This window comes from Brassica oleracea, chromosome C1 (genome assembly GCF_000695525.1).
Source record: "Brassica oleracea var. oleracea cultivar TO1000 chromosome C1, BOL, whole genome shotgun sequence".
Classification (NCBI taxonomy): Eukaryota; Viridiplantae; Streptophyta; class Magnoliopsida; order Brassicales; family Brassicaceae; genus Brassica; species Brassica oleracea.
In genome coordinates this window covers 36488807-36509083 of record NC_027748.1, presented here as the reverse complement: position 1 = coordinate 36509083, position 20277 = coordinate 36488807, and the positions used below count along the sequence as shown (strand labels likewise).

The following is a 20277-nucleotide window of genomic DNA, read 5'->3' as shown; positions in this document are numbered from 1 at the left end:
ATCACTTTTAAAGGCAAAGAAAATCTAAGATGTATTTGACTGTTTTAGGAAATGTTGTAAGAAATACAAACTAGTAATCGGAAAAAGAAAACAGTAACTAAACACGACAATAACAAGTTAGTAGATTAGGTAGGGTGATGTGTTTCTCTGGTTGCCTGGTGGTGCAGCTTGATTGATTCTCACCGAGCTTGGAACATAAGAACACACAAGTGGCCAGCAATTTCCGTTCGCAAATTCTCCAAGATCCACAGTTTTGAGGTATCCATTTTCGCCAAGAACGTAAGCCATATTACGGATAGTCAAATAATGACCTCTAGTCATATCAATAACCACAACGACCTTCTTCTTCTCATCAACAAAGAAACTTCCAGCCAAACACTGAAACTGAAAACCGATTAGTGGTCTCATATCAACCGATAAAAACACCTTGTTCCACGACACTGCATTGGGACCAACCGCTAAGAAGATTTTTGAAACAAGACAGCAAGCTGCTCTTCTCCAACGCTAGATAGAGTCACTGTATCTCCATAGCGACCACGGAAAGGCAGACGCAGACGCGGTCCAAATCTCTCTGTTGTGAAGTCAAAACAGAGTAAAAAGATTCTTTCTTGTAGTGCAAGCTTCTCTTTGGCAAACCAGTAAGTATTACCCTTGAGAGACAAGCCACGATAATAATGATGTATATGCCAGTCTGGATTGACATCAACAACCTTCCAAGAGCTGGAGTTTAAGCTAAAGATTTCAAACTCACATACTCGGCGCTTTAAGCTGCGGTTGTAGTCATCCACAAATCTCAAGACTTTGTGGCCAGGCCGCGAGTTTTTGATCTTATTCTCGTATCCGAGAGCGTACCTGTCACATCTGTGGTAAGAATCTCTGGACTTGATCCACCTTATTTGTCCATTAAAAGGGTTCCAAACAACAAGCCTAGTTCTTTCTTTGGTGACAACAAACCATCGCAGTGAAAGATTTTAATTATGTCGACTCCATCATGAGCAGCGTCGTCTAGGCTAACGAGTTTACCTATACGCTCTATAGATGGAAATGGATTGAGGAGATTGACGCTCATCAAATAAACCTTGTATTCGAGCATAATCACCACCTGAAACTCCTTCCTCTTTGCTGCTTCACCTTTGTACTTTCTTGTAAAGCTCCAATCTTTTGATAAAGTGTTGTTCCACCTTTTGCAGGTGAATCGAACTCTTCTCAGAGATGTCATCGGAAGCTTAGAGAGGACCTCCTCCTCCATGTCCCTTGGAAGATCATATCATCGTCGCCGCTATTGTTTCAGTAATCGAAACCACCAGCCTCTTCTTTTCCTGATATCTATAAATTCATGGTCATATACGATGTGACGGGACTATAGTTGCAAAAACAAAAAGACTTCAGCTATATTTTGTGTGCCTTTTAGGTTGTTATTGGTCCTAGCTAGCCCATTGAGATTCCTTGGTTGCACCAACATGTCTTACTTCACTTAAGGCTTATCCAGCAAGTTATGTGGATTTTTGTCTATTTTTTGTCTTCATATTCACGTATCAACTTATGTTATGGATCAATTGTGCGTACTGGTTAACATCTAGTACATAACTTGCACAAACTGCACATGCTATAATGTTAAACTAGATTTTGATTCGCGCTTAGAAAGCGCAGGTTTTTCTTTCGATTGTAAACAAAGTTTTTGAATTAGTATTTTGGAATCGGTGTACATTATTGTGTTACAAAGTCATTATATCGAAGACGGGCATTTATTTAAAATGATATAATTTATAAATTAGTTTATATAAGATTTTGTATGTACACTTTTATATAATTTTCTTATTAAGCCTGGATATTTTATCGGATCCAAAAAACTAACCAAAACCGACCCGAAAATATAGTTGTGGTTTGGGTCCGGGTTCAGGGCAAAGTACATATTTGATTATTTCTTCAACCCACGGTCTCTGTTTGATTATGGGTCCTACCCGAGACCCAATTGGGTATCCAAAGTACATGATTTGTGTATATTAGCTATATTTGGGTATTTCAGATTTGTATTTGGTATTTCGAATATGTTTTCAGTATTATGAATAGTTTCTTAAGTTTCGGATCCAAGTTTTCGATTATAGTTTCGAGTTTCACATAAAATTTTAATTTTTTATAAATATTTTGGGTATTAGAAAATGTTTTTAGGTATCTTCCATTCCTTAGGCCAGATTTATGTAAATTTTTTTTTTGGAATTCAAATATTTTTTTCAGGTATTTGTTTGTGTTTTCGTGTATTTTTTGTGTTTTTAGTATTTTTGGATTTTTGGGTACTTCAAGTGTTTTTCGAGTTCTTAAAATCTCAAACCAATTCGAACCCGTTACATACCCAAAAGTTATAGGTATTTAAATTATGGATCCGGACTCCAAATGAATCGATCCGAATCTGAACCTAAATTTTTTAAATACCTAGTTATGTCCAAATGTTTAGAATCCGAAAACATAAACCCGAAAGGAACCAATCCATACCCGACCAGAAGAGTCGATGCCCAAACCTACTCTCTCATATTATATTTTGTTTGCATTTTATAAGTTATATTTGTTGAACTCGTGAGACTTATGATTTACTTGGTAGATTGAATATTAACATGAGACAGTGAATGAGCTTTTTCATAATATAGGACAAAAGTATAGAAAGGATGTAGTCTAATGTTACATAGTTGTTGGATTAACGATTGATATAGTTTATTTATATTGGATGAAAGTTTATTTATATTGAGTGAAATGAGACATGTATGGATCTATATGTCGTATATCATTTTTGTGTAGCAAATGATGGTATGTCGTATAACTTTTTCATGTACAAAAAGATGTGGTGTAATAAATTATTGTTAGAAAAATTTTAAGTGATTTATTGTTAGTCAAATATTATAGTAAGACCAAAAATATTGTTAGTTAATGAAAGGGTCCAACAACCTTTTATAAGTAGATTTTTTAGGATTCATTCCCTTTTAATAGTATAGATAAGTTCTCCATTGCACACTAAAGATGCTTCACAAGTCCCAACAAACAATATATTTTCTTAAGTATTTGAACTGCTTGCTTGTAGTTCTGTCCTGTAACAAGTTATCAAGTGTGGAGGAAGTATGTGGCCGTAAATAAAGGTGAGAGTGTTAGATGTGAACAAGACACCAACCAAGGAGAGCAAAACCAAGTGAATGGAGGGGAAGCTCTCTAATGGTGGTGCAATTGGGAATTAAGACAACCAAAGTAGTGTACAAAAATGTGAATGGGACTATAGTTGCAATCAAGATATTTTATCGATGTTTTTTTTATTTGGGGGCTTTTTAGCTTTGTTAATACTCCTAGTCCATTGTGATTTCTCAGTTGCACCAACATACCTAGTTATCTTACTACCTCCATGAAGGCTTATCGAGCAAGTTATGTGGGTTTTATTTTTATGTTTGTCTTCATCTTCATGTATCAACTTATGTTATGTAATTTTCATTCACATACTGATTTACAACTAGCTAGTTTTCTTTGTCCTCGGAATTTATATCTCATCCTGTAAGTGAAGTAGTCAAAAGGAGACAACTACAATATCTCGAAATCACAACCACAGTTTGTCTTTCACACACATTGGAGAAACAAAACATAGTTCATCTCCAAAAAGGCGACCTCGTGTTCAAGAACATATTCAAGCTTCCACGAGAGCTTCGCCGGAAGCATTCTCAGACGAAGGCATGACGTTTAGCTTTCGCGAATATAGAACACTGCTTATCAAGCCATGTGTCAGTAACCCCTTGTTTCTCCACGGAAGTGTTAAGAACTTTGTTATGAACTCTCGAACCCACAAACTGAATATCACCAAAAATAGTAAAACCGGTACTTGAAAGGAAGAGAAAGTCCCGATTATGATATAAATCCCAACTACAAAACGAAATAGCAAAGCTGTCTTATGATCTCATGACGATCATAAGTGCAGGTCACATGGCGACACTACAAACAAAACAACTTTTAGCATGGAAAAGAAATGACTCTCACAACGTCATTATAAAGCAACTCAAAAGTAAATTCTATCCGTTTGCAAAGCCTCTCCTCCAACTCGAGTCTTTGCTTCTTTTATTCCTTCATAAACCTTCTCTTCTACTCAGAGTCTCTCTCAACTCTTCTCAATCCCTCGTTACTCTCTTCTTGATCATTCTTCTCTTCGCCACTCTGTTTCTTCTTACGGAAGTAGATCCTCTGCAACGTATCAGTACCCCGCCCAATGAAATGCAGCTTGTCCTAAAGCTCAAAAGCAGGAAACTGGTTGTGTAACTCCCACCCTAACACCCAAGAAGTCTCATGATGTGGAAGACCAACCCACTGAACCAACACTTCCAGACGACCATCCGCCGTGTAGCGAGTTTCCAACACCTTCTCTGGTTCAATCACGACTTCACCATTAACCAAGAAGGATGGAGGAAGAGCGGTGACTTGCACAGACGCCCCCAGTGCCTGTTTGAGTTGTGACACATGAAACACTGGGTGAATCTTTGAACCATCGGGAAGACGTAAGCGATACACAACCTTCCCCACTTTCTCCACAACTTCAAATGGACCATAAAACTTCGCTGCTAACTTCTGGCTGCTGACTTTCTCATAGACTCTTGAGCACGTGACAAGGCTGCCTTCAAATCAGTTAAGCGATTATCACGTTCCACTAGAGATTGTTCGAGCTCATAGTTCACCGTAGACCCCCTTTCAAATGGTAGCAAGGACGGTGGGTCACGACCGTAGACAATCTTGAAAGGCGTTGTATCAATAGCGGTGTGATGGCTCGTATTGTACCAGTACTCTGCCCATTTAAGAAACTTGCTCCAAGTCTTAGGGTGAGCTGACGAGAAGCAACATAGATATGTTTCTAGACATCGGTTTAGTACTTCAGTTTGGCCATCCGTCTGTGGGTGGAATGCAGTACTATATTTGAGAGAAGTGCCTGCAACCTTGAAACACTCACCCCAAAACCCACTGAGAAATATCTTGTCTCGGTCGGAAACAATTGAGGTTGGGAAACCGTGCAGTTTGACAAATTCACGCACAAATAACTCAGCTACATCAGTGACGGTGAATGGATGTTTCATGCCAAAGAAGTGTCCATATTTGCTCAAGCGATCTACAATGACCAAAATGACATTGACGCCATTGGAGGAGGGAAGGCCCTCGATGAAATCCATCCTGATATCCTGCCAAACAGCTTCTGGAATGGGTAAGGGTTGGAGGAGTCCAGCAGGAGACAGTGTAGACGTCTTGTGAGTTTGGCAAATGACACACTGAGCATAAGTCTGAACTGTCTGGCGCATGTTCTGCCAATGAAAAGAGCTTTGTGTGCGTTTCAGAGTCTTGAAGATACCGGAGTGTCCTCCTTGTAAGCCATCATGAAACTCTTTAAGTAACAGAGGAATGAATCTTGATGTATGTGGTATCAACAATCTCTTCTTATACCATACGCCTCCATCCACTATAGTGAGACCCTTCCTCACCGTTTCACCATCTGCGATTTGTCGCTTAAGAGCCTGAATGCATGCATCTTGCTCAATCTCAGCATAAATATCTTGCAGTTGCAGGACAGTAGGGACACTAAGAGACAAAAACAAGCTGCTCCCACATGCTTCTAGTGCTTGCATTTGGCGTGATAGACCGTCTGCTGCTTTGTTGTCAATGCCCGGTTTGTATACGATGTCGAACTAAAAGCCTAACAGTTTTGTAAGCCACCGTTGGTAGTCTAGAGAGACTTCTCTTTGCTCCAAAAGAAATTTCAAGCTCTTCTGATCAGTGTGAACAACAAAACGTCTCCCTGTCAAATAATGTTTCCACTTTAACACTGCCATGACGATCGCCATCAGCTCTCTCTCATAAATAGGTTTCAACTGCTCGCGAGGCATTAACCCGTAGCTAAAGTAAGCTATAGGACGTTTCTTCTGCATTAGTACCGCACCCAACCCAAAACCTGAGGCGTCAGTTTCCACCACAAACAGTTCAGTGAAGTCAGGCAGAGCCAAAATGGGTGCTTTCATCATTGTAGACTTCAGTAGTTGAAATGCTTCCTGAGCAGGCTGAGACCATTCAAACTTATCTTTTCTCAAGAGCGCTGTCAGTGGTTTAGCAATGGAGCCATAGCCTTTTACAAATTTTCTGTAATACCCCGTGAGACCAAGGAATCCACGCAGGTCTTTGACATTGTGAGGTGTAGGCCAACGCTGCATTGCTGATGTCTTCGCCCAATCAGTAGCAACACCTTCACCTGAGATAATGTGACCGAGGTATTCCACTGATGGCTGAGCGAAGGAACACTTATTTTGATTGGCGTAGAGATTCTGATCGGCAAATAGTTGCAGTATCATGCGTAAATGGTCGCAATGAGAGGCCAAGTCAGGACTATAGATCAGTACATCATCAAAGAAGACAACAACGAAGCGTCTGATGTATGGGCGAAACACTTCGTTCATTAAAGCTTGAAATGTAGCTGGCGCATTCATTAAGCCAAAGGGCATCACCAAGAACTCGTAATGACCATCATGTGTGCGAAAAGCGGTTTTCTCAACATCAGATTCCTTCATGCGAATTTGGTGATAACCAGAGCGTAGATCAAGCTTAGTAAACACTGCTGCACCGTGTAGCTCGTCCAAAAGTTGGTCGATCATAGGAATGGGGAACTTATCAGGCACAGTTACTCGGTTTAGAACGGTAATCAACACAGAAACGGCTCGTGCCATCCTTCTTTTTGACCAAGAGGACCGGGCTGGAGAACGGGCTTTTACTCGGTCTGATGATACCAGTTTTTAACATCTCAGCTACCATCTATTCCATCGTCGTTTTGCTAGCTTGAGGGTAACAATATGGTCTAACTGAGACAGAGGTTACCCCAGGTTGGAGCATGATAGTGTGACCACGGTTTCGTACTAGAGGTAGACCTGATGGTGTTTGAAACACACCCACGAATTGATCCAGCACGTCTTGAATTTGTTGAGGTGGTATTGCTGATGAGACTTGAGCTTCAGCCAAACCACCTTCCCACCCGAATGTTGGTGTTAAAGACGCACAAGATAGTGTTTGCAGGTTAGTCTGAGACTGATGTAGCGAGGGATCTCCACGTAGTGTCACCGACTTTCCCTCGTACATGAAAGAGAGCTCATGTGACTCCCATTCAACCGTGCATTTGCTTAGTTTTCGTAGCCATTGAACTCCCAGTTTCATATCAGCTCCTCCCAACTCCAAGGTGACAAAGTTTGTGGTAAAAAGTGTGTCTTGGATCATGAAAGGTACATGTTGACAAACTCCCATTGATTCAACGACAACACCTGTTCCCAATAGCACTTGAAAACGCTTTTCAGATTGTAAAGGCAACTTAGCTTTGATCACAACATGAGGCGCCACGAAGTTATGAGTAGCCCCGCTATCAATCATAATCACCACTTCCTGAAGTCCAATGCGCCCTCTGAGTTTGGTTGTTATTGGTGTATCAATGCCCATAAAGGCGTTCATAGACATCTCCATCAGTTGTCTCTCATACTCCTTGTCTCCTTGCCCCCAATCATCCATCGCATGATCCAATATTTCGACTTCATAACCATTGATAACAGTCAAGACGCACAACTCCTTATTATGACATATGTGAGTCTTTGAATACGGCCCCTTGCATTTGAAGCAGATGTGGTCTCTCCTCATTGCATCTAGCTCTGGATCAGTATACTTCTGGCGTGGCCGCTGATTGCCACTGGTCTGAGCTCCCTTATCAGTACCAGCTCCCTTATCAGTACCAGCTCCCTTATCAGTACCAGCTCCCTTATCAGTACCAGCTCCCTTATCAGTACCAGCTCCCTTATCAGTACCAGCTCCCTTATCAGTACCAGCTCCCTTATCAGTACCAGCTCCCTTATCAGTACCAGCTCCCTTATCAGTACCAGCTCCCTTATCAGTACCAGCTCCCTTATCAGTACCAGCTCCCTTATCAGTACCAGCTCCCTTATCAGTACCAGCTCCCTTATCAGTACCAGCTCCCTTATCAGTACCAGCTCCCTTATCAGTACCAGCTCCCTTATCAGTACCAGCTCCCTTATCAGTACCAGCTCCCTTATCAGTACCAGCTCCCTTATCAGTACCAGCTCCCTTATCAGTACCAGCTCCCTTATCAGTACCAGCTCCCTTATCAGTACCAGCTCCCTTATCAGTACCAGCTCCCTTATCAGTACCAGCTCCCTTATCAGTACCAGACCCCGTTCGGTTTTGAATGGTAGAAGAAGAACTAGCATTACGGAATGGGTAAGTGGAAGCAGAGCGGCGGAAGTGGTTATCAGTAGTCGCTGCGTCCCCCACCGATTTACAAAAGGTGCTTCCTTCCATGCCAATCACCGCTGCTATGTGTTGCGTGATCCCCATGGGTTATTTCATTTTGATTACCTCCTTCATCTCCAGCTTCAATCCGTTGAAGAAAATGTGTTCCAAGTTACGTTCATCAACTCCGGTCACAATGGAACGTAGTTCCTCAAACTCTTGGACATAATCAGCTATAGAACCCGTCTGTTGGATCGAAAACAGTCGTTTCGCTGGCTCATCTTCTATTCTCTGTCTGAACCGAGCGACCAAACGCCTCTTAAACTGCATCCAATCAGCGAAAGGGTCATTATCCATTTCTCCATCAAACCAGTTAAGGACATGACCTTCCAAACTGAGTGATACAAGCTGCAACCGTTCCAAACCATGAAAGTTCCCAATACGGAAGTAACGCTCAACTCGCGCGATCCATCCAAAAGGACTGGCCCCATCAAATACCGGCATGTCTATCTTCTTAAGCAAACCCTCACGCGTCTCACAAACGGTCGGCGGTAACTGAAACCCCGGAGGTAGTAGCGGAGGTTGAGACCGCGAAGACGATTGCAACGGCGGTGTTTGCTCGTTCGATTGCGAAGCTACCGCCTTTCCTTGAGATTTTTCGGACATCTGGTTTGTCTCCATACGATGTAAGATCTGGGTCAGTTGGTCGAAACGATGATCCAACGAGTCGAAACGTTTCTCGTACATGACCAGAGTCTTATCCATCACCATCAGACGCTCATCTACTCCCTCAGACTTCTGTTTCATACGATCCCACTCCGAACGTAAAAACAATAGATCTTGCGAGAACTCAGCCACTGTCTCGTCATACTCCTGCGTCGCACTCGAATCTTCCAACGAAGGCATCGCTAAGTTTCGTCACGTCACAAGCGCACCAATTTGTTAAGAACTTTGTTATGAACTCTCGAACCCACAAACTGAATATCACCAAAAGTAGTAAAACCGGTACTTGAAAGGAAGAGAAAGTCCCGATTATGATATAAATCCCAACTACAAAACGAAATAGTAAAGCTGTCTTATGATCTCATGACGATCATAAGTGCAGGTCTCATGGCGACACTACAAACAAAACAACTTTTAACATGGAAAAGAAATGACTCTCACAACGTCATTATAAAGCAAATCAAAAGTAAATTCTATCCGTTTGCAAAGCCTCTCCTCCAACTCGAGTCTTTGCTTCTTTTATTCTTTCATAAACCTTTTCTTCTACTCAGAGTCTCTCTCAACTCTTCTCAATCTCTCGTTACTCTTTTCTTGATCATTCTTCTCTTCGCCACTCTATTTCTTCTTGCGGAAGTAGATCCTCTGCAACGTATCAGGAATTTGCTTGGTCTTCCTACTTTCAAGATTCTTCATCGATCATCCCGTCCCCGTCAACGTTTTTGACTTCCTATACTCTTTGTAGCGTGCACGTTTTACTGGGCTGTAAATAAAAACCCAAAGCCCGTTAAGTCCAACCCTATCAACGGCAGTAAAGACACAACGATTACGTGGCATATTCAAAACCGTTGAGATGGTTAGAAACTGTCACCTTCACGTATCCGTAGTAAAAAGAGCGATGACGTGGAAACTAATTCTTTTGGAATTATTTTGAGTTGTCTCTCTCACCGCAACGCAATCTACTCCTCACCTTTGCGTGTTTTAGTTTAAATACGGATCCGGACTCCGACGGCGGATTACATTTGCCGGTGAGATCTAGAAGATGGCGGATGAGAAGTATAACCGAAAGAATCCGGCGGTGAAGAGGATTCTGCAGGAGGTTAAGGAGATGCAAGCTAATCCATCTGATGATTTCATGTCTCTCCCCCTTGAGGTAACCTAACCTAATGTTATCCTCTTCGAGCTTTAGAGATCGGAGGAGATGTTTGTTTGTTTGTTTGAATCTCTTGCTGAATCTTCACCGAAGATCCAATTTGAATCTGTTCTGTAGCTAGAATTAGTAAATTCGAATTCTGATTCTATAGATCTAGAAATGGTGCCTTGTGATTTACGTGATCGCGATCATCATCGTTCATGTATTCACTGAATCTCTCTTGATAAATAACTTTTGTTATAGTTTGTTTCTCTGTGTATTCAAACTTGTAGGAGAACATCTTTGAGTGGCAATTCGCCATCAGGGGACCTGCTGACACTGAATTTGAAGGCGGGATTTATCATGGGAGGATTCAGCTGCCTGCAGATTACCCTTTCAAACCTCCTTCCTTCATGCTATTGACTGTAAGGATTATTCATTACCATTTATTTAGCAAGGCAAAAAAAAATGGAGAGTGTGTTTATAATTATAATATGAATCTCTTTGCTTTCTTCAGCCTAACGGTCGGTTTGAAACCAATACGAAGATTTGCTTGAGCATTTCGAATTACCATCCCGAGCACTGGCAACCTTCTTGGAGTGGTAAAGTCACCGACTTTTATATACCTTGACTTGTTTCTTAAGATGGCACTAATGGTTGAAGTATATAAGTTAGCTCTTTGCGCTTATGATTGAGGTTTGTTTCTTTGCAGTTCGCACTGCGTTGGTGGCTCTCATTGCCTTCATGCCTACTAGCCCCAACGGAGCACTGGGCTCAGTAGAGTATCCAAAAGAAGAGAGGCGTACGCTAGCCATTAAATCACGTGAGGCACCACCCAAGTATGGCTCTCCTGAACGTCAGAAAGTTATAGATGAGGTATTTAACCCCCTCTAAAGATCCTTTTAATTTTTTTACCACTAAGCATAACTTTCTGGTTAAAATTTGAATATTTGTTCTATCGTGATTTTGGCATTTGTCTTTATAAACCATATGAATAGCTGCTGTTAAAAACTGGCCTTACGATATACTAGTAAGGTCGCATATCTCTAGGGATCAAGAGTTAATGTTTGCTCTAACAAGCATCTACATTACTCACAAATATTTTAAGAAACTCTGCTTTATTTTAACTGAAATCACAGCTACTATTAGCTCCTTTTACCTTTAACTCTTGAGCTTTTCTTTGTGTAGTTAGGTATATGATTTGTTTTCTCTTAATGACATGGCCTATCTGTTATTCATCTTCAACTTTAGTATTCATGTCCTCTTAATAAGTGCAGATTCATCACTACATCCTTAGCAAAGCGACCGTGGTTTCAAAACCTCTTCCTCTGGCATGTAACCAAACTGCTTCCACTGAATCGGTAGCTCATTCCCAAACTGAGCCACAGGAAGCTATAACAGTAGTGGAAGAACCATCCATCGTCACAGTAGACACCATAGCTGATGATCAAATTATCGAAGAAGCAGCTGAAGCAGTCCCCACAACAGCTAATGTCAGTCCCACAGCAGGAGGGTTAGCGACAGTTGAGGTTGCGGCAAAAGCTTCTGGAAGTGGTGAGCAAACAATGATCAGAAGAGCGGCTCAGAAGCCGGTGGACGACAGGCTGTTCACGTTGGCTGCGGTTGGGCTCACAATCGCAATCATGGTTCTTCTCCTGAAGAAGTTCATAAGGTCAAGTGGTTATGGTACTGGCTTTATGGACGAGTCTTGAACATCGTCCATGCAAAGCCAAACCAGACGGTAAAAAAAGTCAAGGCTGATCGATGAATGAAATGTGTGAAAAGTCGATGCTGCTTATGGCGTTTGTTGGTCGTTTGGTATATGAATATGATTAAAGTGCATATAAAATAGGGTAAATAATTATGTGTGACATTGTCTTGCAACTTATTTGGTATATTCGATTATAGCCTGTGACCAAGTTAGCAACAATATTGTATTTTGGATTTGAATATTGTATACCTCTTTTTTTTTTTTTTTTTTTTTACAGCAAGCTTTCTTACTAGAATTTGAATTCTGATTATACTGTATGTTCATAGCTATTTCTCATATAATATTTTTCAAGGTTAAGTTAACAAGTTTTATCATTGTAAGAAGCGTTGATCATGTGTGCATGTTATATCAGTCTTTTGCCTCGAATAATAAAACTAGTTAACGCCTTATCACTTCCTTTTGTAGCAGAGACAATAAAAGGCATGCTTGTCTAAAACAAAGTTTGTTTTAAACTTGTAATTAATATAAATATCAAGATTAAAAAACCAATAACAAGCTTGAAAAAGCAAATCACTTGGTCCAAAACTCAAAACGAGTATTTATTTTATTAGAAGGTAGAAGTATTTTTGACCCATGAAATCAGATAAAGATGCACAAGATAAACAACATACAAGTCACACAAGAGTTATAAATACAGATTACGATACACAAATCTTAGGATATACACCGGTTATCGGGTTATCCGAGCAATATCAACACAAAGCTCAGTGGTGAGCCTTCACGACGGTGACAGGGCATGCCACGTTGTTCACAACATGGTTGCTTACACTTCCCATTATCATCCTGCCAAAAAAAAAAAGAAAAAAAGTTTTGCTTACGTACTTATCAATATGTGTAAGAGGAGGAGATGTTGAAAAAATGGAAAGAGGAGGAATGTTTTACCTCTTAAGGCCACCAAGGCCACGGTTACCGATGACAAGGCTTGAGAGAGGGATATGTTCAGCGGCTTCACATATCTTCTCACGAGGATCTCCCCAATATATCTTCATCACTACTGTAATCTGCTCATGTTTCACAACAAAAACAACAACAGTTCATCTTCATTTAACAGAAACCATGGACTGTTCTTACAACTACTAAGTTACTTTGAAGAGAGATTCTTCATCCATCCTAAAACGGAAAAAAGAAAGCTTACAGATTTCTGCCTAGCGGCAGTGTTGGCAATGTCAAGGGTTTCAGCATCAGGCTTCACTCCATATTTCTTCATCACAGCAGCTTCCGAGAATTCACTCAGCGGAATCAGAGCTGAAACGTGACAACACACAACCAAACAAGAGTCAAACAACAAGAAGAATCATTGTACTAGGAAAACACTTGAACTCAAACCCATAACTCGAACTTAACTAATAAGACAGATGTAAGTCAAAACGATGCATGAGTAAAAGTCAAGTCAAGTTCCTTCAAAACATAGATTTTTGATAGATCAGATAAAAGGCTAAACCAAGTAGACTTGACAAAACTCTTAAACCGAGATCGATCGTACGATGAAGGCGTTTTTTTTTTAAATTCAGAGTAAATCAAACAAGAAAGGAGTTTTGAGAAACCGTACGAGATCCAACGGTCTCCCAGAGCTGCATCTCGCCATCCTCGTAATGCATATCGTGAGCGACAGTGATGAGGATTAGATAATCTCCGTCGCGAACCACGTTCTCGATCGCCCAGTTCAGAGCCTTCTTGCTGCACTCCGAGAAATCCACCGCCACTCCGATCCTCCGACCATTACTCTCCGCCATACTCTCTCTCTCTCTCTCTCTCTCTCTCTATCAAATGCCTTTTTCAACGAAAGTTCGATTCTCTTCTTTCTCTCTTCTCTCGAAGACAAATGGTGTAGACTAGGAGACTAAATCAACGAATCACAACGCTCTCGTAATGTCCTTTATCATCTGTATACATCTTGGCCGTTGGACTGAGTCGAAGACGATCACAGCCCTTGAATTAGAACAGCTCAAAACAGTGGTAAGCGAAATAGTAACGGGACAAGATAAGGTGGAGTCTGGGCCCCCGTACTGTCCGAATTCAATCAAAAGTAAACAGAGACATCAAAGGCACGTTCTTAAAGTCAAACAACCTCTTTCACATTATATAGAATTGTCTCTCTTATAAAGTTGTTGACAATAATATTTTTCATAATTTATAATAAAAGAACAAATCAGTGTTTAAAAGAAAAATAAATTATTAAAACAAACATTTTTTAAAAATAAATCCCTCTGAGATCTTGACGGGGTAGAGCTTAAATCTTGAGAGCGCGGGTGATTTCCCAGCAAGTCGCCTCCATTTCATGAGACGAACTCCGGCCACCGCCGTTAGCTAAGGTCACTAGGAACCACTCGTTCTCCGATGAAGACGGATACATTAGCTGATAATCCTGCAAAATCAATTTTACCCTTTTCATTTATTTTTACTGCCATCAATAAAACAACTTTTATTACCAAACTTACAAAAAGAGATTGTTTTGTTTACCTCAGGAAGATCACAGAATTCGTCAGGAGATATCTGAAGTATAGCTGATGCGGACTGACCCGTACACCACGAGTATAGTTTGGTGGTTTCCTCGTCTGCGAGTGTTATCATTATGTGGAACGTTCTCACTACTTCTGACCCGGCGTTACTGTTCAAGGTTACTCGGCAGAAGCTACAATGCAGATTCCCTCCGTGTAGTGGCGAATCTTCGTCTATGAAATGGCCGCAAACGCTGTGTGATAATCTCGTGTTTATGCTATGGCATTGGTCAATCTCATCCAGCTTAACCCGACAAATCTGCCAAAAGAAACATGCAGTGTGAGAGAGACGGTGCACCAAGGAAAACTTATGTAGAAACTGACACGAACATTGATTGCAGGCTTTCTCTGTTTTGAAATCTGGGAGAGGGTAGAGACTTTGTGAAGACAAGAAGAGGTTAGAAATGCAGGTAAGCAGCTTAGGTTGATGAATGTAGCTTTCTCGTTCTCCTCATGCCATAACACCTCAAGGCTGCTTAACCAAAACAATCTTTAAGCTAAAGCAATAAAGTGATTAAACCAATATCTACTCATTACTTATTGATAAGGCTTACCAATTCTCTTTTGTGGTTTTGCAGGATAACCCTGAAACGTATACGACATGACCAAGTCCTAACCTTCCCAACGACCTGCAAGTCATATAACAAAGGAAAAAATAACTCATCAAAATCGATATTTTTTATGTTGTTTCAGAATTAATGAAAGGATTTGATACCAGTAACTATTAAAGTGGAGCCTAGCCCATATTGCTCCGGTTGTGTCCTCAATTTTCAAAGAGAAGACCACTCCTGTGGCATTTGGATCACAGAATATATCTGTTACAACGCCATAGAGACTGATGCCAGTGGTTTTGTCGCGACAGTCCGTTATATTCGTCTGCAGAACTTCAACCAAGGACAGGCATATTAACAGATGCAGCAAAGCAATAGATTCTCAAATAATTTTCAGACCCGACCATCAGTAATATCATGCTTGATCAAATGTGATCTTAACTTCTACTCACCCCAAAAGGATAATTGCTGAAGTCTATACACCCTTCGGCGTCACGAGGCAATGTCACCTGCGAAACTCCTACTGAACCAAGCAGTTTAGATCCTTGACACTGATTCTGGGATAATGATACACAAACCTGAAAGAACAAACAACTCACTCCACATTAGTGATATCAGAAACCGATGAAAAAAATTGGCACAAGAAAAGGACCAACAAAAAGAATTTCATCTACCGTTTCCTCTTGTAAGGTTGAGGGCACTATATAGAGATGTGTTGCGCTACCGTATTCGAGGCAGAACTCATCTTTTCCTTCCATTGCACTCTCTTCGAGACTAGAAATATAAGGCCTCTCAAGCCCAAGCATACTTCCCACACTGAAAAATGATTTTTTTTTAAGAAACACATTGGTTGAAAAGTAAAGATAGAAACACCAAGGCAGGAGCTTACCTCATGAGGTTTGCCACGATGACTTGCTCTCCCCACAAGATAAAATTTAACCTAACGCCGTCAGCATCTACAAGTGCAATTTGCCTTCTATGCGCAGTACTAAACTTGAGTTCAGATTCCAGAGGACCTATAGATTCAATCCTGCTCTCTCAGACCAAGAGGAAAACAAATAGAAGTTAAGTCACGTTAACCACTCAAACTCTCAAAACATATACCTTGTACATCTATTTCTGATGAGGTACTTTACACATCTTTCTATCACTTTACCATGAAACTGCAAGAACTGGAATGATACTACTAGCCATTTCTTAAGGTTTTGATCTGATAGTTTACTTCTACCAAGACCCGTATTGAGTGACATCGCACGCAAGTATAAAATCTCTTACCTAGCATACAAAGAGTATGAAGTTCCATTGTTGAAATCACCCAGAGAAACGGATGAGAAAGTATCGGAACAAAGTTGAGCTACTATAAAGATTGCATCTTCTTCTTCGTCCTGCAGTATTCGAGAGTTGGGTAATAAGAATCGGAAACTAACTACAGGAAAATCCAAGACTGCATTTCTAAGATTGGGAAAAATAAAAACAATAACCTCATCTAGCAAAATGACAAGATACTCTGTTGGAAGTAACCGTGGAGTGCCACATCCTTCTCGAGCGGTACGAAGGTAGCATCCAGTGATCAAAACCTCTCTGCCTTTCCTAAGTATCCCATTTGGTGTTTCCACCAACTCATAATACCTACGCAGTAAAGCATCATAAGCTTATAAGAATCTCTATAAAAGACATCATATAAACAAGCACTCAAATTCATCTCAATAAAATATTATGATTCATCCCTACTGAATAAGCAATAAAGACATAGCAATAAAGCATTACATTACAAACTTATAAGAAATCTCTATACAGACAAAAACGAAGCACTCAAATCCATCTCTCAATACGAGATTATGATTCACCTCACATTGAAAAAGCATACCTGCGATGTAGATAGAGATCAATAGTGTTGGAGCTCCAAAAATCCCCTAGCGTAAGCATGAATATGTTTGTACCTGAAAACAAAATCATCATCATCTCCGAATGAATAAACTACAGCAGCGAGCGCAGTGGATACGAAAAATGCAGTGAGGATTTTTTAGATACCAGGAAGAAGATCAGCATTGATAACAACAGCTTCCAAAACGCTGTTCATAGACAGAAAATTCTTCTCGTAAATAGAGTCTATAGTAACAGTATTGGCGAGTCTTCTTCTTCTATGACTCTTATTCAACTGATCAATGAGCTCAGGCTTCTTCTTAGACATCCCCGCTTTGTTTTGCTCATGCCATGCCTAACCATCGAAAACAACAACATTTCATCAAAATCGAAGCTTTCCACCTCCCCATGATTAGAAAAGGTACAAAATTGAAGTAGGAGAGAGTGGGCGGCACCTGAGAGAGATCGGAGAGGAGAATGGCGGCAGTGACACCGCTCGAATAAGCAGTGCATGTTTTCAATACACGCGAGGCAATCCATCCCCAGCCTGGACCACTAGCCTCGGCCGTGGTTTCGCTTGGATTCTTCTTCCTCACCTCCTCCTCCTCGATTTCGTCTTGTTCCGGTGAAATCACCGCTCTGGCGTAGTCGACGAAGGCTAGAAACGGGTCTTCAACTTCTTCCTTGTCGTCGATTTCAATTAGCGGGTCTCCGATTGAATCCCCCATCGGAAGCTCTCAGTTGCCGATTTCAAAACCCTAGATTCGCCGTTACTGTAATCGCCGCCGGGACATTCGACTACTTTTGCTTTCCCGGGTAATTCATTTTAAAATTGAAATTGAAAATGGCGTCTAGTTTGGTTAATAAAGCCCAATGGGCTTGACAATAATCAATAATAATCTTTAACTCAAAAAGCCCGATCCGCGATGGTCATGAAAACTACGATACTACCCTTGCATTTATTTTGGTGTTTCGGAATGGCGTGTCCAGCTCAGGTGAAGGTCTGCCTCCACAGCTCGTCCGAGACATGTTTCATAGCAGCAGGTGGACGAGCCATGAAGGGTTAGGTCTGAGCGCATGTCGTAAGATTATTAAGCTCATGGCCGGATTTCGACAAAGCTTAATGAATATTGACTTTTCGGCATTCAAAATTTTTGTAGATTTTTTATACCAGACCATCGTTAACCCCAGTCTCTTAACTGAGGTTCTTAGCTTCGGCTAAAAACGGGTCTTAACTTTTCTTAGATTTTAACTAAGAAAAGTTAATAATCGTCTCTTAAATAAAAGATATAAGAGTCGTCTCTTAAATAAAAGATATAAGAGCCGTCTCTTAGTCGAAAAGTGTTAAAAAAATGTCAAATCTTGAGTTAAGAACTCCGACTAAGAGACCAGGGTTAATGATGAAAGAATTCTCAAATAATGAAAGAAAAAAATTTATAAAATTCTTAATAAATGTTTATGATTCTCAAATTCTTAGATATGGTCCTGCTTATGCTCATGAACGGTGAGGTTCAATACATACGAGAGTCATAACGCTCGTATTTCCTCATCATTCTCGAACTCCCCGTTTACGTCCTTTGACAACCGCTAGTGGTAGCGGTGGCATGATGTTGATTATGATACATTAGTCACACGTATAAGTCGACATGATACTAGATAGTTTGTATCCACTACAAGAAAATGAGAGTATTGTGACAAAATATTACGTCACAATAAAAAAAATTAGTAACAATATAGTTATTGTTACATTTTTGTTACTAATTTTAAAGGTTGCAATACGTGTATCACAAATTTTTTAAAGTAGCAAAAATGTCACAATATTTATGATGTTATAAATCAAGTGATGAATGTTCATAATCAGCCCAAACCCTAGAAGAAAGAGACATAGCCGAAATCATAGAGAGAGGAGAGATAGATGGCCACATGCCTTAGAGGAGAGAGAGAGGCGGCCACAAGCTTTAGAGAAAAGAAAACTCTATTTCTTTTTCCTTGTATATGTAATCTTTCCATTTATGTATTTAGTAGTTATCATAAATCTAGTTGGATTAGGATTTGTACTCTTTCCTTTTATCTCTATCTTGTAATCTTTATATAAGGGATGTCTTATTCATTAATGAAATACACAGAACTATTCAATCTTCAATCTTCAATCTTCTAATTACAACATGCTATCAACACGATTGTTCTCTGCAACTAAGCTAAAATCGCCAATCCCTTAAAACCTAACCTAGCCGACGACTTTAACCTAATCCCGATGAACCCTAATTCGTCCTAGCTCGCGTTCCAGCTCGTCAGCAACCGATCAGCTCCATCCCTAAGGTGTTCCTGATCCTAGACGACCTCAGCTTCCGTTTGCATCACAGCCAGCTCGTGTTCCCGATCAACCAGCTCGCAATCCCGATCAGCCGCTTGCAAACCCGATAGGAAGCAGCTCGCGAACCCGATAGGAAGCAGACGCGTCTCGTCCCGTTTAGCTCGCATCCGACGACAGCTAGCTCGCGTCCATCCGTGTGCAGCTCGAGGTTCATCCGTTCTATTTGGTGGTCCGGTTTCAACCCTACTAACAAAGGTATACCGATTAATCTAAGAACATAATGATCAAACCCTAAAACCCTAATCCATTATTTTGGAAATCCAATGTTCTTGATAAACCCTATAAAATTGGTATAACCTAAAACTGATCATCTTATAATCACTAGATTGAAATCGATTCCATTAGAACATGTTGATTGATTGTTTTGATCTGAATTATGAAAACCCTAAATCTTGGAATCGAAAACCCTAAAACTTTAAAGCTTGAAATCAATTTTAAATTGTTCTTGCTTGATTGAATGATTGATGATCTGAGTTTTAAGATTAATAGATTGATTGAATCTCGAAACTAAAATCTTAAGGCCTTGAAACCCTTAACCTCATGTTGATAAAATCGGCCACTTAAATGTTTAAAACCCTAAATCTCGTTTTAAATTCCTAAAGGCCTTGAAACCTTAAATCTCATATTACTTAAAATTTGAATGATTTATTTGAGATTTAGGATTGATTACATATTGCATGAGAGTTAGGTTGCTAGATTACTCTGATTCTGAAACCCTAAAATCTAGCCGCATATTACCAACCTTGAAATTGGTAAACCCTAATTGATATGCAACTGAATGATAAGATTGAATGCATCTAAATTGATTATCCTTGTTTGCATTATATTCTGTTGTGGCCGTGTGATTTTGCTATGAACCATACCGAACAGCCGTGTGGCCTAACCATTCTGATGCATTGTTCATACTCGCGGCCTTGTGCCCTTGATAGATCACATTGTTTGCATCATGTGATTGAAAGCCGTGTGGCTTAATGCATCATAGCTTGGCCGTGTGGCCTAGAGAGACACCATATCTGAATGGTTGTGTGACCTTGCTTGCATATCTCATGAACCGATCTCTAGGATCGTTGTATCACATTACATGGCCGTGT

At 40.4% G+C, this 20277-nt stretch overlaps 3 protein-coding genes and 1 pseudogene across 3 annotated transcripts; 1 reads left to right on the top strand and 3 right to left on the bottom strand.

Moving 5' to 3' along the window:
* Window positions 1-117: 117 nt before the first annotated feature.
* LOC106338812 lies at window positions 118-1267 on the bottom strand (annotated as a pseudogene).
* Window positions 1268-9923: 8656 nt separating this feature from the next.
* On the top strand, window positions 9924-12081 carry LOC106322570 (ubiquitin-conjugating enzyme E2 32). The gene is made up of 5 exons (XM_013760632.1): window positions 9924-10150; window positions 10423-10554; window positions 10647-10731; window positions 10842-11005; window positions 11407-12081. The coding sequence occupies exons 1-5, from the start codon at window positions 10040-10042 to the stop codon at window positions 11839-11841; spliced, it is 927 nt and encodes a 308-aa protein (XP_013616086.1). The 5' UTR covers window positions 9924-10039; the 3' UTR covers window positions 11842-12081.
* Window positions 12082-12414: 333 nt separating this feature from the next.
* Window positions 12415-13706, bottom strand: LOC106342359 (universal stress protein YxiE-like). The gene is made up of 4 exons (XM_013781273.1): window positions 13450-13706; window positions 13036-13145; window positions 12783-12901; window positions 12415-12683 (listed from the first exon to the last, which is right to left on the bottom strand). The coding sequence occupies exons 1-4, from the start codon at window positions 13631-13633 to the stop codon at window positions 12605-12607; spliced, it is 492 nt and encodes a 163-aa protein (XP_013636727.1). The 5' UTR covers window positions 13634-13706; the 3' UTR covers window positions 12415-12604.
* Window positions 13707-13974: 268 nt separating this feature from the next.
* LOC106344967 lies at window positions 13975-17613 on the bottom strand. Its single transcript, XM_013784253.1, has 13 exons — window positions 17268-17613; window positions 16981-17167; window positions 16817-16889; window positions 16431-16578; window positions 16225-16334; window positions 15839-15979; window positions 15624-15765; window positions 15402-15527; window positions 15114-15274; window positions 14953-15027; window positions 14729-14870; window positions 14361-14657; window positions 13975-14265 (listed from the first exon to the last, which is right to left on the bottom strand). The coding sequence occupies exons 1-13, from the start codon at window positions 17538-17540 to the stop codon at window positions 14131-14133; spliced, it is 2010 nt and encodes a 669-aa protein (XP_013639707.1). The 5' UTR covers window positions 17541-17613; the 3' UTR covers window positions 13975-14130.
* Between the last annotated feature and the right edge of the window lie 2664 nt (window positions 17614-20277).

Excerpts from the sequence above, each read along its gene's own strand:
- LOC106322570 (XM_013760632.1), top strand. The coding sequence starts at position 10,040 with ATGGCGGATGAGAAGTATAACCGAAAGAATCCGGCGGTGAAGAGGATT. Across the intron at positions 10,555-10,646 it reads CTTCCTTCATGCTATTGACT|CCTAACGGTCGGTTTGAAAC; the intron begins GTAAGGATTATT and ends TGCTTTCTTCAG. Across the intron at positions 11,006-11,406 it reads GTCAGAAAGTTATAGATGAG|ATTCATCACTACATCCTTAG; the intron begins GTATTTAACCCC and ends TAATAAGTGCAG.
- LOC106342359 (XM_013781273.1), bottom strand. The coding sequence starts at position 13,633 with ATGGCGGAGAGTAATGGTCGGAGGATCGGAGTGGCGGTGGATTTCTCG. Across the intron at positions 13,146-13,449 it reads CTGGGAGACCGTTGGATCTC|CTCTGATTCCGCTGAGTGAA; the intron begins GTACGGTTTCTC and ends GTCACGTTTCAG. Across the intron at positions 12,684-12,782 it reads GGCCTTGGTGGCCTTAAGAG|GATGATAATGGGAAGTGTAA; the intron begins GTAAAACATTCC and ends TTTTTTTGGCAG.
- LOC106344967 (XM_013784253.1), bottom strand. The coding sequence starts at position 17,540 with ATGGGGGATTCAATCGGAGACCCGCTAATTGAAATCGACGACAAGGAA. Across the intron at positions 16,335-16,430 it reads TTGTCATTTTGCTAGATGAG|GACGAAGAAGAAGATGCAAT; the intron begins GTTATTGTTTTT and ends CGAATACTGCAG. Across the intron at positions 14,266-14,360 it reads AATTCTGTGATCTTCCTGAG|GATTATCAGCTAATGTATCC; the intron begins GTAAACAAAACA and ends TTGATTTTGCAG.